This window comes from Myxocyprinus asiaticus, chromosome 16 (genome assembly GCF_019703515.2).
Source record: "Myxocyprinus asiaticus isolate MX2 ecotype Aquarium Trade chromosome 16, UBuf_Myxa_2, whole genome shotgun sequence".
Taxonomy (NCBI): domain Eukaryota; kingdom Metazoa; phylum Chordata; class Actinopteri; order Cypriniformes; family Catostomidae; genus Myxocyprinus; species Myxocyprinus asiaticus.
In genome coordinates this window covers 33,492,650-33,508,059 of record NC_059359.1, presented here as the reverse complement: position 1 = coordinate 33,508,059, position 15,410 = coordinate 33,492,650, and the positions used below count along the sequence as shown (strand labels likewise).

The 15,410-nt window shown below is 36.3% G+C and overlaps 1 protein-coding gene across 1 annotated transcript in view; it reads left to right on the top strand.

The window, feature by feature from the left end:
• Positions 1-15,410, top strand: part of LOC127454550 (chloride channel protein 1-like) — a 42,956-nt gene that overhangs the window by 22,371 nt on the left and 5,175 nt on the right. The window contains exons 6-19 of the mRNA XM_051721843.1: positions 417-494; positions 2,788-2,866; positions 3,647-3,772; positions 3,928-4,012; positions 8,296-8,397; positions 8,563-8,647; positions 9,076-9,231; positions 10,941-11,010; positions 11,366-11,476; positions 11,572-11,785; positions 13,417-13,550; positions 14,169-14,350; positions 14,594-14,675; positions 15,147-15,223. Coding sequence (XP_051577803.1) covers positions 417-494; positions 2,788-2,866; positions 3,647-3,772; positions 3,928-4,012; positions 8,296-8,397; positions 8,563-8,647; positions 9,076-9,231; positions 10,941-11,010; positions 11,366-11,476; positions 11,572-11,785; positions 13,417-13,550; positions 14,169-14,350; positions 14,594-14,675; positions 15,147-15,223 — 1,581 coding nt within the window. The remainder of the gene's footprint in view (positions 1-416; positions 495-2,787; positions 2,867-3,646; positions 3,773-3,927; positions 4,013-8,295; positions 8,398-8,562; positions 8,648-9,075; positions 9,232-10,940; positions 11,011-11,365; positions 11,477-11,571; positions 11,786-13,416; positions 13,551-14,168; positions 14,351-14,593; positions 14,676-15,146; positions 15,224-15,410) is intronic.

Below are 15,410 nucleotides of genomic sequence, written 5' to 3'. Positions count from 1 at the left end.
CTGCTCACTCATGTTTTCTTTAAAAATGGTACATATATTACCAATTCTCCAAGAGTATGCAAACTTTTGAGCACAACTGTATAAAGATTGGCATTTTGTGTGATTTTCAGGTGACAGTATGTGAGTTTTCTGTGACTTCTGTTACTTTGTATCTATCTATCTATCTATCTGTCTATCTGTCTATCTGTCTGTCTGTCTGTCTGTCTGTCTGTCTGTCTGTCTCTTTCTGAATATCTCAATTAGTTCAGTTATCTTACTCTTCAGTTGCACTAATTGCATTTCTCCTTTGTAGATTGCAGAGGAATTAATTTTTACTTGTTACATAAAATCTCTGCATACATAAAGTTCAGATTAATTCCTTGAGTTTATCTGTTTGAGTTTTATTAATGAATAACCTCAAGTAAATGAATCCTCAGGGTCCTTTTGTGCATATTGCCAGTATCTGTGCGGCAGTGTTGAGCCGGGTCATGTCCATCTTCACCGGTGTGTATGAGGTAAAAATCAGCCCCTCTGAGTTTGTGAGTGTGTGTATGTGGCATGAGTGTGTTCTCATTTACTCTTCAGAAGCTGTTGACCTTAATGGCTGATCTAAGATCATGTAACTTCTCACTGGCACATAAAATCCAACTCCACATCAGCCTTTACGAGGGTTATTTTATTGGTACTTGTAAATGGATACCAAAACTGGTCTCTCATCAACAGTTAAAGGTGAAGTGTGTAATTTTTTTTAATTTTAAAATACTTTCTCCTATCCCAGTTTAATAGGCAGAGACAGTTTTAGGTTAGCCATTTATAAACTGATTGCCCAATAATGTGTAAACACAGTGGCTCTGTGGCACTATCAAAACATCACCCTGTTTGTTGGAGCATCCTGACCAGCCCAAAATGGCAAAACTGGCTCATTGGTGTCTTTTTGGGTTGGTACTATCTGTTTGGTCAACCAATAATGGGAGGAAAGTGCTATTATTATTTTTGCAATTCCTTTTGGTTTTGCTAGTGTCCCAGATATCACACGTCACCTTTAAAGCTGAAGTATTTCTGCACCACTAGCAGAATTGCAAACGGGATTGCAAAAATAAACGTTGTTTTCAAAGTTTTTGTTTTCTGAATACACCCCGTCTGCCGTTAGTCAAACAAAGAGATTGTCCCACCCCCAAATCACATTGGTTGAGCAATTTTCATGGCGCCACAGAAAGACTCCAGTTTTCAGGGAAATTTTATTATGAATGGTTTACTTATAGTTGTCTCTGCATATTAAGCTGAGATAGGAGAAAGTATTTTTAACACAGAAAAGGTTATATACTTAAGCTTTAAGGGTTATGATGAACAGCTCTTGAATGTTAATATACTGAATTTAACATAATGCAGTTGTATGTCTAGGTGTCTCTGCAATGCTTATGAGTTTTCATTCAATTTTAGAGTCATACTAATTGTGCATTTCTTTCCTCTCCTTCCCTGTACTCTTAATCCCGTATCTCTGTATCTCCCCTAACACATCACTAATGTTGTCTGTCTTTATTAATATGTGGTGGTATTTTTTGGCATGTGTAAAAACTGTGAATGTGTGTGTCCTGATGCTGTTATTTTAACCCACCAAATCACCCAGAATAGTGCCCATGTTCAGGATCTACTGGTGTGTGCCTGTGCAGTGGGAGTGGCTACCTGTTTCGCTGCCCCAGTGGGAGGCAAGTCATGCCCACTTATTATCCAGAATGCATTGCTTCATACCATGTTCATATCCTTCCAAGATCTAGCACTTCAGTTTTTAACCTCTTTAAACGACATTTGTTTTAGAATTTCTCTAAATTTCTCTTTATTTAGGAAATTGGCCATAACTGTTTTTAATATGGTCTGACATCACAATTCAGCACATTTTATGGAAAGAGGAATAGTAGCTATGTTATTTTGTAATTATCTTCAGTACTTTTCAATGATTAAGTCTAAATGGTTCACAAATCGGTATGAATCAAAATTATTTTTAAAAACCTGTATTCAGTAATCACTAATGCCTGGAAAGGTCATGGAAAGTCATGGAAATTCATTGGTCAAAAAGCATGGTAAACCAGGACCTAAAGTTTGGCCCATATTGGCCCATATTTACACAAATTGAGTAATAGGTCAGGATGTAAATAATGTATAAAAAGCATTGAGAACCTACTGTATATGCAAAAATGTGGTTTATGTATGTTTAGTCGAAGTGTAGCCAAGGTGTAAATCCTATTAAATGCAGCCACTGTTCATTCAATACTTGTTAATATCCGACTCCTGATGCCCTCTACAGAAGACACCAAATAAAATATAAGAGTTTTATTTATGCTTCTAAAAATAAATGTAAAAATAAAACCTAATATAAAATCAATAATAATAAAAAATAAAAAAACTACACAACAAAAAGAGAAAACACAGCTGATGTTCATCTCTCTCTTTTATCTCCTTTTCCTCTGAGTATATGCATAGTTGGAGTGTGTAGAAAGCTTTGGTTTGCCTTTCTTTGCCACATTGTATGAATCCACACAGTTGTCTTCTCTAATGTTATTTATTTACTTCACCCTTTTGTTTTTCCTTTGTTCCCCTTTATCCATCATTCTCTTTATTTTCACTTTTCATTCTGTGGCTTGCTCTACCCTTCCTTCTTTTTTCTCTTTCATCTTTACTTCTCTCCCTCCCACGCAATGTACTCGCTGACATTCCTAATCTATTCTTCTCTTTTACATCCCTTCATCTCCCTTCCCTGTAACACCCTCATCCTCCTCTCTCTCTCTCTCTCTTCTGTCTTGGTGTCAGTAGAACCCTTATAGTTACACAGACATACTGACAGTAGGATGTGCTGTTGGGGTGGGCTGCTGTTTTGGGACTCCCCTTGGAGGTAAAAAAAACTCCCCTTCTCTCTCTCTCTCTCTCTCTCTCTCTCTCACTTCGTTAATTTAAGTCCCTCTTTTCTTCCTGTTCGCTTTTAGCTTGATGCCCGCTGAATAATGAACCTCATCAATACTTCACAGTTAAAAGCACCCTTGTGTTATTGATTCATATGCTGTGCACATCTTATGTATCTTAAACAGTATAAACTGAGAAGTATGTGATAAAACATTTTCTTCTTAAAAGTTTTTTAAGAGTGTGTGTGTGGATTTTTAAGTGTTTGTGAAGAAAATTACTCAGGTTTGTTTTTTTCTATGTTAAAATGTTAAAGGTGAAGTGTTTTAATGTTAAAATCGTATCTCAGCTAAATATAAACAACTAAGTTAGCTATTTGTAGGTTGATTTCCCAGAAAAGTGTAAATGCTGTGGATCTGTGGTCCTAATCAAAACATTGCTCTGTTTGCTTGAGCATCCCAACCAGCCCGACACAGCAACATTGGCTTAACCAATGGTGTGAGTTTGGGGCGGGGCTATTTGTTTGCCTAACCAATGGCAGACAGGGGTAGAGTATGGGAGACTTGTTTGAAAACTGATTATATTTGCAATTCTGTTTGGTGTCGCTAGTAACAGAAATTACACACTTCAGCTTCACCAAGAGAGCCAATATTGTTTTAACTCTAACTCTCATAAGCTCTCTCTCAAAAGTCTCCTGACTTTTTTTTTTTACTTTTTAATCTTTTTAGCTTCTGTCTATTTTTATTTTTGCTCTCATCCTGTTTCTGCCTCTCAGGTGTGTTGTTCAGTATTGAGGTCACGTCGACATATTTTGCAGTGAGGAATTACTGGAGAGGATATTTTGCTGCCACATTCAGTGCCTTCATATTCAGAGTTCTGTCAGTGTGGAACAAAGATTCTGGTGAGACTGGATCACACACACTCACATACACACACTAGAGGATATGATTAATTAATTAATTTCATGCTGTATGTCAAGATGTCCACTGCTTAGTGATCTCCACTAATGAAATGCAGTATAATATTGCTGAAATACTCTCATGTTTCATTCCTCAGTCACAATAACAGCACTGTTCCGTACAAACTTCCGTATGGATTTTCCCTTTGACCTGCAGGAACTGCCCGCATTTGCAATCATCGGGTGTGTAAGATTTTGTGTGCATATTGTACTGTATGTGTATAGAGTGGCCCCTTATACTTTGGACATCTGCCTCACACTTAAAAACATTTATGATTCAATTTAATCTCAGATAGAAAGCAAAATATCAAACCAAGCGGAATCTGTAAACAAATAATGCCTTTTCTCAGAACTAACTTCATTTCTCTTAGCCATTTGTTTTAGACAACTAATCCAAAGGTCAATTTTGGTGGATGTAAGTTTACACAAATGTAAAAACTGGTCCTAAATGTAATAACATTTGAGTCTAAATGCAATTAAAGCCCTATGTAAATGTAAAAACTTTTGGTCCTATATGTAATAAAGGCCCTAAATGCAAACAATTTTGGTCCTAAATATAATTAAGAAATCTAATTTTAGTGACTTTTGGTTGTAAATGTAGTATACACCCTTAAAGGTGCACTCAGTAATTTTTTCCTCATTAAAAAAGTTTAACTCTTAAAGACATGAATTGTAATTTTGCAATGTGTGTATAAAATCATGAGCACTCACATTAAAATGAAGACTCCAGTCATATCAGTAACCTTATAAAAGCTGTTTTATTCTACATGGAGAGGGTCCACACATGGGGGCTGCCATGTTAGAATCACATGACCAGCCAAATACTACTCGCTTAATCTCAGTAACCGTCCTGTTATTGGACACTTTCCCTCATTGATTAAAGTAATCATGTCTGACTGTGAATACTACATTTCTACAATGGCATCTGAAACTGAAAACTATTGATTTTAAATGATGCTGCATCCAAGCCGATAGGTGTCAGTGTAAGTCCAAGATGACACAAAGACAAAAGTTACTGAGTGCACCTTAAATGAAAAGCCTATTGGTTCTAAATGTGATAAAGCCTCTAAACAAGTGTGTCCTATTTTCAATTAAGGGGTACTTTTGGTTTTAACATTTGGTCCTAAATGCAAAAAAGGGTCTAAATATAATAACTTTTGGGTTATTTGACTATTTTTTGGTCCTAAATGTAATAATCATAACACTTTAAAATAAGATCACAAGTTCCCTTTGTTGGGGTTTCAAATAGGTTTATTGATGACTAATAATTCATTTCCAAATGCACTGATATACAGTTATAACAGGAGGAATTAAAAGGCTGACTGGCATGCAGTATTTGGCAAATAGTGAGACTCAACTCAATGTTATAAATGTTTAATTAACAATTATTCATGCTTATTTTAATAAAAAATTTAAATGAAATGCTATTATTTATGATACATGATAGGCTGTTATAATTAGGTTAAAATGGGGGAGTATGTCATATTACCACAGATGTCAAAATAACCTAGGTAAACTAGTTTAAGCTTGCATTTACTTTTATGTATTAAATAAGTACACTGATGTAATGTACTAGGTAGTCACTCATTAAAAATGGCTTGTAGGAACTGGAAAATCTTATAACTCTAACTGATAAATGGTTCATTGGTGTGCAATGTAAGACTTATTACAATTATTACAAAATTATTATGTCTTTATTACATTTAGCACCAAATCTTACATTTAACAAATACAGTAGGCTCCTACAGTATCTGTGCAAGGTTTTGGTGAAATTCGGCAAAGAGTTCAAGCAGTTCTGGCTCACGCTGCTATATCTTTTCTAACTCATCTGAATGATGGGGTACGTTCCATTCAGAAGTGATCATCCCTACACCCTATATCCTTCAAAGTCTTTACCCTCCATTGTGAGAGCTTTGAAGGACTGAAAGGTCTGGGGCTCAAAAGTAGTGGTCATGTTGCATTTTGGGGGAAATTCGGTTCGGAACGTTCCTACAGCTTGGCTTCCGTTATTATTCTTGCAACAAAAAGCCATGCTAGGGCATTATTTAAGCCTTTTCAAAGTATCCAAAAATCCCCTAGACTACATTACATTGACAGAATATTTAAATGAGCGACAAGTCTGTTTTTGAATGTTCGTGATTTCAAACTTCAGCTGTCAAAACATACACACAAGCCCTTTAATGTTATTTACGATGCTCTTCTTTCTTTCTTTCTTTCTTTCTTTCTTTCTGTAAAACCTGTAAAAATGTGTAACTTAAAGCATTTAAAACTATTTTAAACTTTCAGACAAGGTTTTGTCAGACTAACTGTAAAGGGGTTATAAGGGGAAGGAGGAGGCGAGAACCAGCTTGACAATATAAATCAAGTTTAATGATAAATTTAAACAAAAACACACAAACATAAACACATACGGGGCAGTTGCCTGTAGTTCTCTCTCTCTCTCTCGAACTGCTGTCTCCGGTCGCCTTTATCCCTCACTCGCCTCATCAGGCTGATTGGGGTCCGGGCGTGCACACAAAGTAAAATATCAATATTTTATTTTTCCCAACCACCTAAGCCAGGTTATTTTTTGTAATGTAGGGCAAAAATCAGTTATAGCAATGAATAGTATAATAAACTTCTTTGTTCAACAGTGCTTTTATACAAAGAATAAAGCTTAACCCTATCTAACATATGAAACCTGTTTAAACCTGTTTTTTTACAAAATAATGAAATTTTAAGCACATGTTGCGTGAAATCAATAAATACTAATTTTGAAATATCAGTAACAAAATAAACTTTATTGTTAATTTACTTTATCAAAATCAGCAAAGATTTCACATAAAAAGTGCATCAAAACATGATGCACTTAAAATTATATAACAAGGTCTCCTACTTCCAGTACAGCATGAAAACTTTCACCAGGAGTCAGTAGACATCTCATACACATCGTGATAATGATGTAGAGGCTTTAAAAAGTCATGTATCAAATATGATATGCATGGGGTTTTAAGGTTTAAGTGTAATTAGAAACAGAAAGGCAAAAGGGTCCTATAAAAGGGCTTTGGGCCCTCATATTTACAACCTGGTCTCATAGTGAAAATGTGACTCTACTGTATATACATTTTTGTTAAACTTGTTATACGTGTCTCCAGGTACAATTCCCTGCAGTTTCCAGGAGAAATTAACACTAGAGGCGCTTCACTTTCACTCAAATCATGACTTCAGTGGCTGATTATGACTTTATAAATACTTGTTTTTCTCCCTGTTACTCAGAACATGCTATTTTATGATATCGACACACTTTTACTCAAACACATCTTTTAAAAACAACACATTTTAATGCTTTTATTACAGACTCACCTACATTTATACAATTATTCCAACACGGTCAGCTTGTGCGGTAGATCATCTGATAGGGTGTTGGACATACAGTCAGAGGACTGTTGTTCAAGTCCAGCCATGTACTCCAACTGACATGTGACATTACGGAGTCATAGAAGCAGCACGTCATGAGGTGGTTGCTTTAGGGAATAAGCATTTTAATTTCGCTTCTGAATCTTAAAACATTCATGGTTAGATTTAGGCATTGATAAGGTAAGGATGTCTTTTTTAAATGTCTCATTTATATTTTAAAACACTAATGGTTAAGTTTAGGCTTTGATTTGGTAAGGATGTCTTTTTTAAATGTCTCATTTATATTTTAAAACACCATTGATTAGGTTCAGGCAAAAGTGTTAGGTTAGGGAGGTATGTTTTTAAAAAATATATATCTAAAATTCACCTTAAAACCACGTCTGAATACGACACCATTTTACTTGCTTTTGGCGCCCCCAGCTGGACATTTCACTGGAAACCTGCAGCCAAACGTGATATACAGCACGTACATTTTTTATTGCAAAAATATTGTCATGTTCACAAACATTTCATGAGACCAGGCTGCATATTTAAGCATATATAAACATGTGTTTTCAAAGTTGATGGGCCGCAAGACTTATGAACATGTTCCACTAACATTTGACAAACAGAATATGTACAAATTCTTTTTTTTTCTTGGTTTTGAACAATAAATCTATTGTTGTAAAATTTGAAACCTAACAATTATTATTTTATTTTTTTATGTTTTGCTTGAAAAGTGTGTTTGTGCTGTATTTTTATTTTGTATTTTTATGAATGCCACATGGCATGATATTTTGTTATGTAATGCAAAGACTTTCATACATTATTGCTTAGGTGTCCAAATACTTTATTAAACAGTATACTGTACATAAGTATGTGCACCCAAAATGTTAACAGTATGAATGTATTATACTGTTAATACCAATGTATTTATTAAGCCATTAACATAAGTGCTGCAGTAATAGAAATGTTTTCACGGTAGTGTGATTTAATTTGTTGTGCTCTTTGTATTGTGCTGAAATATTTCTAAATGTGTGTGTGTGTATGTGTGTGTGTGTGTGTGTATGTGTGTGTGTGTGTGTGTTTAGGATCTCATGTGGGTTTCTAGGGGCGTTCTTTGTCTATCTGAACAGACAGGTCGTTCTGATCATGAGGAGACCAACAGCTCTCAAGCGCTTTCTCACAAAACAGCAAGTCACCAATTATACATGAATTGCCACTTTATAATGCATTTGTTGTTCTGTTATTACACCTGTATTACATGTAATGCTGAAAGTGACATTTTTAACCTCTAGATGTGGATTTTACACCATCACAGTGCTAAATAGTTGCTTGTTTATATTTGTTTGTTCTAGCCGGTTGATTTACCCCGGTGCCGTGACATTAATTATAGCCTCCATCACATTTCCTCCAGGCTTCGGCCAATTCATGGCTGGAGAGGTGTGTATTCACTCTTATACGCATAGCGGTTTATAGAGCTGTGGTACTCAAATTTAACCATTTGAGGAACGATTTCTTTTAACTTTTTGCAAGAGCCACATTTTAAAAGCACCCTTTGAACATGCACTGAATTTCTTGGTTTAATGGTGTTGCCTTTAAATTGATCTTTTAAATTAAGATTACATACCTTACTTTCCTGCACCCTTAAATAGGGGATTTTTTATATATATTTTTTTATTCTTTTGCTAATGCTTGATAATCATCCTTATATCTCCATTTCATTTGAAAAATTTTTAGCTTAGGCTAGATGGATTTATGTGCCGAGACCATTTTTTCCCCCTGACTGATAACTCATGAATGAGTCCTGGTGTCTGGTGTGGTCTGAGTCACATGGTGAGAGTATTTTGGGTTTATCTTGTGTTACACAGTTGATGCCCAGAGAATGCATTAATTCTCTGTTTGATAACTTTACCTGGACGAAGATCTGGGGCTCCACAGCCCCGCCCGGACTGGGCCGCTCTGCTATCTGGCTCCATCCACAAGTCAGCGTCTTTGTCATCCTCCTCCTCTTCTTCATCATGAAGGTGCTTAATTTATTTTCTCTCTCCCTCATAGACGAGCCTGATCTCATGAAAATTACGTAACTGGTGAAATCTTTGCTAAATTATATTACGTGGTTCCTTATCACCCTTCATATCTCGCTTGTTCTGAAGTGAAATGTCCACTGTGTGGTGCTAAAGGTGAGTTAAATTTCCTTCCATACAGATGAGGTTTTTGAGGTTAATGCTGTATTGAGTTTAAAATCAAGAAAACCTACCTCACTACCTTAAACCTGAACCTAAGCGATAGTGTCATAAAAAGCAAATGTGAGGTGAAAAACAGATGAGGTTTTTAAGGTTAATGTTTTGTCGAGTTTTAAATCAATAAAACCTAACCTAATCCTTTAACCTAAGCTTACTTGGGCTCACTTGTCGAAACGGGTACACTTCTGGACTCGTATCCTGGTCCATTGCATCACAAGAGCAATGTTCTATCAGTTAAGCTACTGTTAAATTTAATTGCAGTCAAACAAGCTACTAAATGTGGTTTGTTATGTAATACAAACATTAAAATACATCGATGAGCCAAACATTATGACTACCTGCCTAATATGCTGTTGGTCCTCTGCGTGCCGGCAAAAAGTGCCGACCCGCCAAGGCATGGACTCTACAAGACCCCCGAAGGTGTCCTGTGCTAACTGGCACCAAGACATTAGCAGCAGATATTTCAAGTCCTGTAAGTTGCGAGGTGGAGCCGCCATGGATTGGACTTGTTGGTCCAGCACATCCCACAGATGCTCATTCGGATCGAGATCTGGGGAATTTGGAGGCCAGGGCAACACCTTGAACTCTTCATCATGTTCCTCAAATCATTCCCAAACAATGTGTGCAGTGTGGCAGGTACATTATCCTGCTGAAAGAGACCTCTGCCATCAGGGAATGCCATTGCCATGAGGGGTGTACCTGGTCTGCAATGATTTTTAGGTAGGTGGCACGTGTCAAACTGATGTCCACATGAATGGCCGGATCCAGGATCTCCTGTAACCATCATTAAAATATTTTGTGACTTATGCCACAGTAGACCTACTGTCTGTTTGGACCAGATGGGATAGCCTTCATTGCCCTCACGAATTGATGAGCTTTGGGTGCACAACACCCTGTTGCCGGTTTGTGGTTTGTCCCTCCTCGGACCACTGTTGATTGGTACTCACCACTGCTGACCAGGAGCACCCCACAAGCCTTGTCGTTTCAGAGATGCTCTGACCCAGTCATCTGGTCATAACAGATTGGCTCTTGTCAAAGTCGCTCAGGTCTTTACTCCTGACCATTTCTCCTGCATTCAACATGTTGACTATGACAACTTATTGTTTCACTTACCATCTAATCTACCCAGACCTTGACATGTGGCCTTGTTAGTAGTTGATCAATGTTATTCACTTCACCTGTGAGTGGTCATATTGTTTTGGCTCATCGTTGTAAATCACCTTACATGTCATGCGTTATGGTAAAAACATTTATATGTCATAAGATAGCATTGTGTGAGGAACAGGGAGGAAAGTAAGTGTTCATTAACTGATAATATGCTGTTTTATTTGTGTAAAATGGATAAAAAGCCATTGTTGTAGCGCCTCTAGTGTTCATTTCAGCAGGAAACTGCCGCGATACATACAACGAGTTTAGGAATGTGTTTCTATGAGACCAGGTTTGTAAATTCTGATGTCCTTACTCTCTCTGTCTCTCCCATTCACACATAGTTCTGGATGTCTGCAGTATCTACAACAATGCCAGTCCCTTCTGGAGCTTTCATGCCTGTTTTTATACTGGGTCAGTCATTCTTTTTTCCATATAACCTTTCATCACAATTTTAAAATATTCACAGATGAATTCACATTCATCAACAAGGTTTTAAGCTCTAAAAATCCCACACTGCCGTAGTTTGCACAAGATCCTGTATTGCTGTTTCAATAAATATTGGATTTCTTGCAAGTAATGGCAGAGTTTGGGATTCTTTCTTTTTTCTTTGTAATATTTCCCATCTTCAATGCACCTGCCTGCAACCATTCTGTGTGCAATTGTGTTTATTTACTGTTCTGTGTAGTTCTAAAGATGAACCATGGTCATACAGTGTATTCATGCTAACTGTAATGTGAGCATGATAATATGTTTCTGAAACAAGCAGGAGCAGCATTCGGCCGTTTGGTGGGTGAGATCATGGCCACACTCTTCCCAAATGGAATTCTGTTTGATGGGATCGTGTATCAAATCCTGCCTGGAGGCTATGCTGTGATCGGTCTGCAAAAAAAACTTCTAACATCCATCACTGATCTTAAAATATCATCTTTTTCCACTTCACTCCAAATGTTCTTTGGATTCTTTGTCCTGTAGGTGCAGCAGCTATGACCGGGGCAGTCACACACACGGTTTCCACAGCAGTGATCTGTTTTGAGCTGACGGGGCAGATCTCACACATCCTGCCCATGATGGTGGCCGTGATTCTCGCCAACATGGTGGCTCAGGGTCTCCAGCCTTCTCTTTATGACTCCATCATCCAGGTCAAGAAACTGCCCTATCTCCCTGAGCTCGGCATTGGCCACATCAGGTAGCACTCCCACTACATATTTAGATGGGATAGTGGGTTTGAATTGGTATTAGTGATGGGAATCAGCAGGGACTCCTATATAATGTAGATATCTGGGGCAAAATACAATAATTTTGTGAGTTTTTTAGTGTTGTGATTAGTTAAACTGTGATATTGCAGCCTTTTACTTGTGTATCATTCATATTCATTAGATTTGTGCTTTGTGTAATGAGTGCTGAATTTCCTGCTTCATCATAGAGCCATAGAAATAGCGTAGGCTTGTCAGTGTCAGGGAATAGCATTCCTTGGATCCAATTGTTCTTATTGTTACACAAAAAGCTTTGTAGTCTACCGTGCTGTATGGCTGGAAATCCTAAGTAATAAACTTCTATTCTAAGTACTGAGTTAGCGTCAGGGTTGGGGTGTAGCGGAATACATGTAACGGGATTACGTATTTAATATACAAAATATTAATAACTGTATTCAATTACAGGTACAATTTAAATAGTTCATAATCAGAATACAGTTACATACATACAATTTTTATTACTGAAGAGATTACTTTGCATTTTATTTTTATTTGTTTCATAAAAATTTTTGTCTGCTTAGATGGGAAACATCCATTTAAATGATGCGATCTGAAAAGCTGTGAAACACTTATGATGTTTTACTTTCATATGGGCAGAAAGAGTGTGCTTTCACATTGTTATGAATGAAAAGGTGGGTATGATTATACAATCAGAAGATGATGTCGTTGTTTATACTCTGGGGGGTTTTGAAGTAAATTTGTAGCAGCAGAAATAGTTAACATTTTGTAAATTGACGTGATCACTTAGCTTTATGCTAAGCTAAAATGCTATTTCTAGCTTTTACATGTACCTTATCAAGCACGATTATATTTTGTTCTATCAAGAAAATCCACATTACATCCACAATAGCGTGTTTTATAAGCAACTCTGCATAACTTTTTTTTTTTCCATAGAATTTATTTCGAATATAAGTGTATTTTGTCATAATGTACTGGCTTTTTTATTACATTTTTTACTGTACATATTTTATTTTAACTTAATAACTTTTTTTATAGTCTACACAAGTGAAAAAACCTTCCAGTGCTGAAAAAGTAATTCAAAGTATTTAGATAACTTTCTGACCATGAGTAATCTAATGTAATAAGTTTCAAATTACATTTTACATTTTACAGCATGTATTCTGTAATCTGTAGTGGAATACATTTTAAAAGTAACCCTCTCGACTCTGATTAGCATTTTGTTTGAATAGAAGTAATAGAAATAATTTAGTTTGCATTGATCTATTAATCGTTTTGTCTTGTGAAACGTGGTCAGTTATTATTTTTTCCTCTTGCAAAAATATCATGATAAAATTAAATGAAAGGAAATTATGTGAAATGTAATGATTGATTCTTGGCATTACAATATCAATATTATATTGTTAAGTAAAAAATATTGCAATACTTTGAAATATCATTTTGTTTTCTCTGTCTCTAATTGATAATGGCATGTTTGACCTCCTTTTTCCTTTATTTCTTTAGAGTTTTTTTTTTTTTTTTTTTTTGTCTCACACAAAGGAAATTAAGATATGATAGAAACAAACTTTCTTGCCCTTGACATAAAATATCTTTCTCTCCATGACAGTAAATACAATATCTTTGTGGAAGACATCATGGTGAAGAAAATAAAGTTTTTGTCACCTCAGTCCACATACAGAGAGCTGAAAGAACTGCTGGAGTCCACATCTCTCAAAACCATCCCGCTTGTCGACTCCAAAGGTTTGGGATTCCGTTGACACTTTGTATTCATATGTTGTCATATTTTGTCCAACGTGCAGTGTTGAGTGTAATCGGATTACAAAGTAACTAGTCAAAAAGTAGTGTAACAAATTACATTTTAAATTCATGTAATAAGATTGCAGTTACTAAATTTCAATTAATAAATTTTCAGTATTTTATTTGAATTAAACATTTCAAAATAAAAATATTTATGCAGATTACATTTTAAACATAATTGTATTAATATGTATGTCTGTTTGCATTTCTGTGACAGCTGAATAGCGTGTGACTCCAAATGAATCATTGTAAGGGAGAAACGTGTGGTACTGAGCATATGACTTGCATTAAACAAGTAGCAAATAACAGATATTAGTTGAAGTTGTTGAGTGAAAAAAAATCTGTAAAAAGAAAGTAACGTAGATATATAGTAATTAGTAATGTAATTACTTTTTCAATTAAGTTATTAGTAGTCTGATTATAGTTTTAGAGAAGTAATTAGTAATTTGTAGTAGATTCATTTTTGAGTAACTTAACCAATACTGGCAACATGTGTAGATGCATGTGAGACTGCCTTTTCACAAATATTTAAAATTTATTTAATTTTTTTCCCGCTCTTAGAGTCAATGATTCTATTGGGCTCCATTGAGAGATGTGAGCTTCAGGCTGCCTTTGATTGGTGGCTCACAGCAGAAAGGCGGGTTTACAACCAGGGTGAGTGCGTGCCAAGCCCGGGGTCACGGGTCAGCTGGGAGTCCTTTGCCTTTGTGGATGAGGAAGTTGGAAAGGAAAATGGAGAGAAGGTAAGAAGAGATGTTCTAGGAGCTTATCATGGGAACTATAGAAGTATTCTCACACACTGTCGTTCCTGAAAGACCCCTAACAGATCACTTTTATCCTTTTATTTGTTATGCTCAGCTGTGGATTTTCAGTTCTCTGCTCTGACACGATAAACAACGAGTTGTACAAAGCAAAATTTCTTTATTGAAAATCAAGCTAATTATGTTGGTATACTAATCTTACACTGTAACTAAAATCATTAACAGGGTAACAGAGCCTCTGAAGAGCATAACGGCCCACTGGGGTCTTCTAAAACCACAGACATCTCCACTAATCACACCGCATTGGGTGAGTTTATATTGTTACTTGGCTACAACTGTACACCAACCTAACATAACGACTTTGTGTTACACTGTGTCCTAACGAGGCACAGTGTTTCCAGAACAAGCAAAATTTCAAGATATTTGATGTTTATTGTACAGTTATGAAGAGCAGGATTTTGGATCAATGAGATTTTATATTTGGCAGGGCTACCAAGCATGATGCTGCAAACATAGAAACCATCAAACAACAACAACATGTCCTGTCACTGTTGCAGTTGGTTAGAACAAAAACCAAGATTTTGAACAAAAACCGGTATTGAAGATAGCTTTAAAAACTTTATCACATTGCCTCTGGTTAGGACACTGTGTTAGAATGTATTCATAATACCAGTTCAAGCTAATCCATACCAGTTTGTGAGTAGAAGTATATGTTAAATTAGGGAGCCTGTTTAAGCTCTGATTCATTAGTGATATAGGGTTCTTTAAATTGTAACAGGTACTCTACAGTCCATGCGGAGGACCCTTCGTCGCCTTTTCTCCTCCTCTTCCTCATCTGGGGAGGCCGAGCTACAGGTGTGTCTAGTAAAATTATTGTCACTTAGCTGAACAGCACAAGCTAGACTTAACAAGTGACTTACTGACCATGTTTACAGGTACATGCACTTAAGAAAACGGTTTATTCCAGAGTTTGTGCAGAATGCGGTGTACTGAAATGTCATGTAAATGAGAACTCCAATTTCCTTACGCCTCTTAATGGATT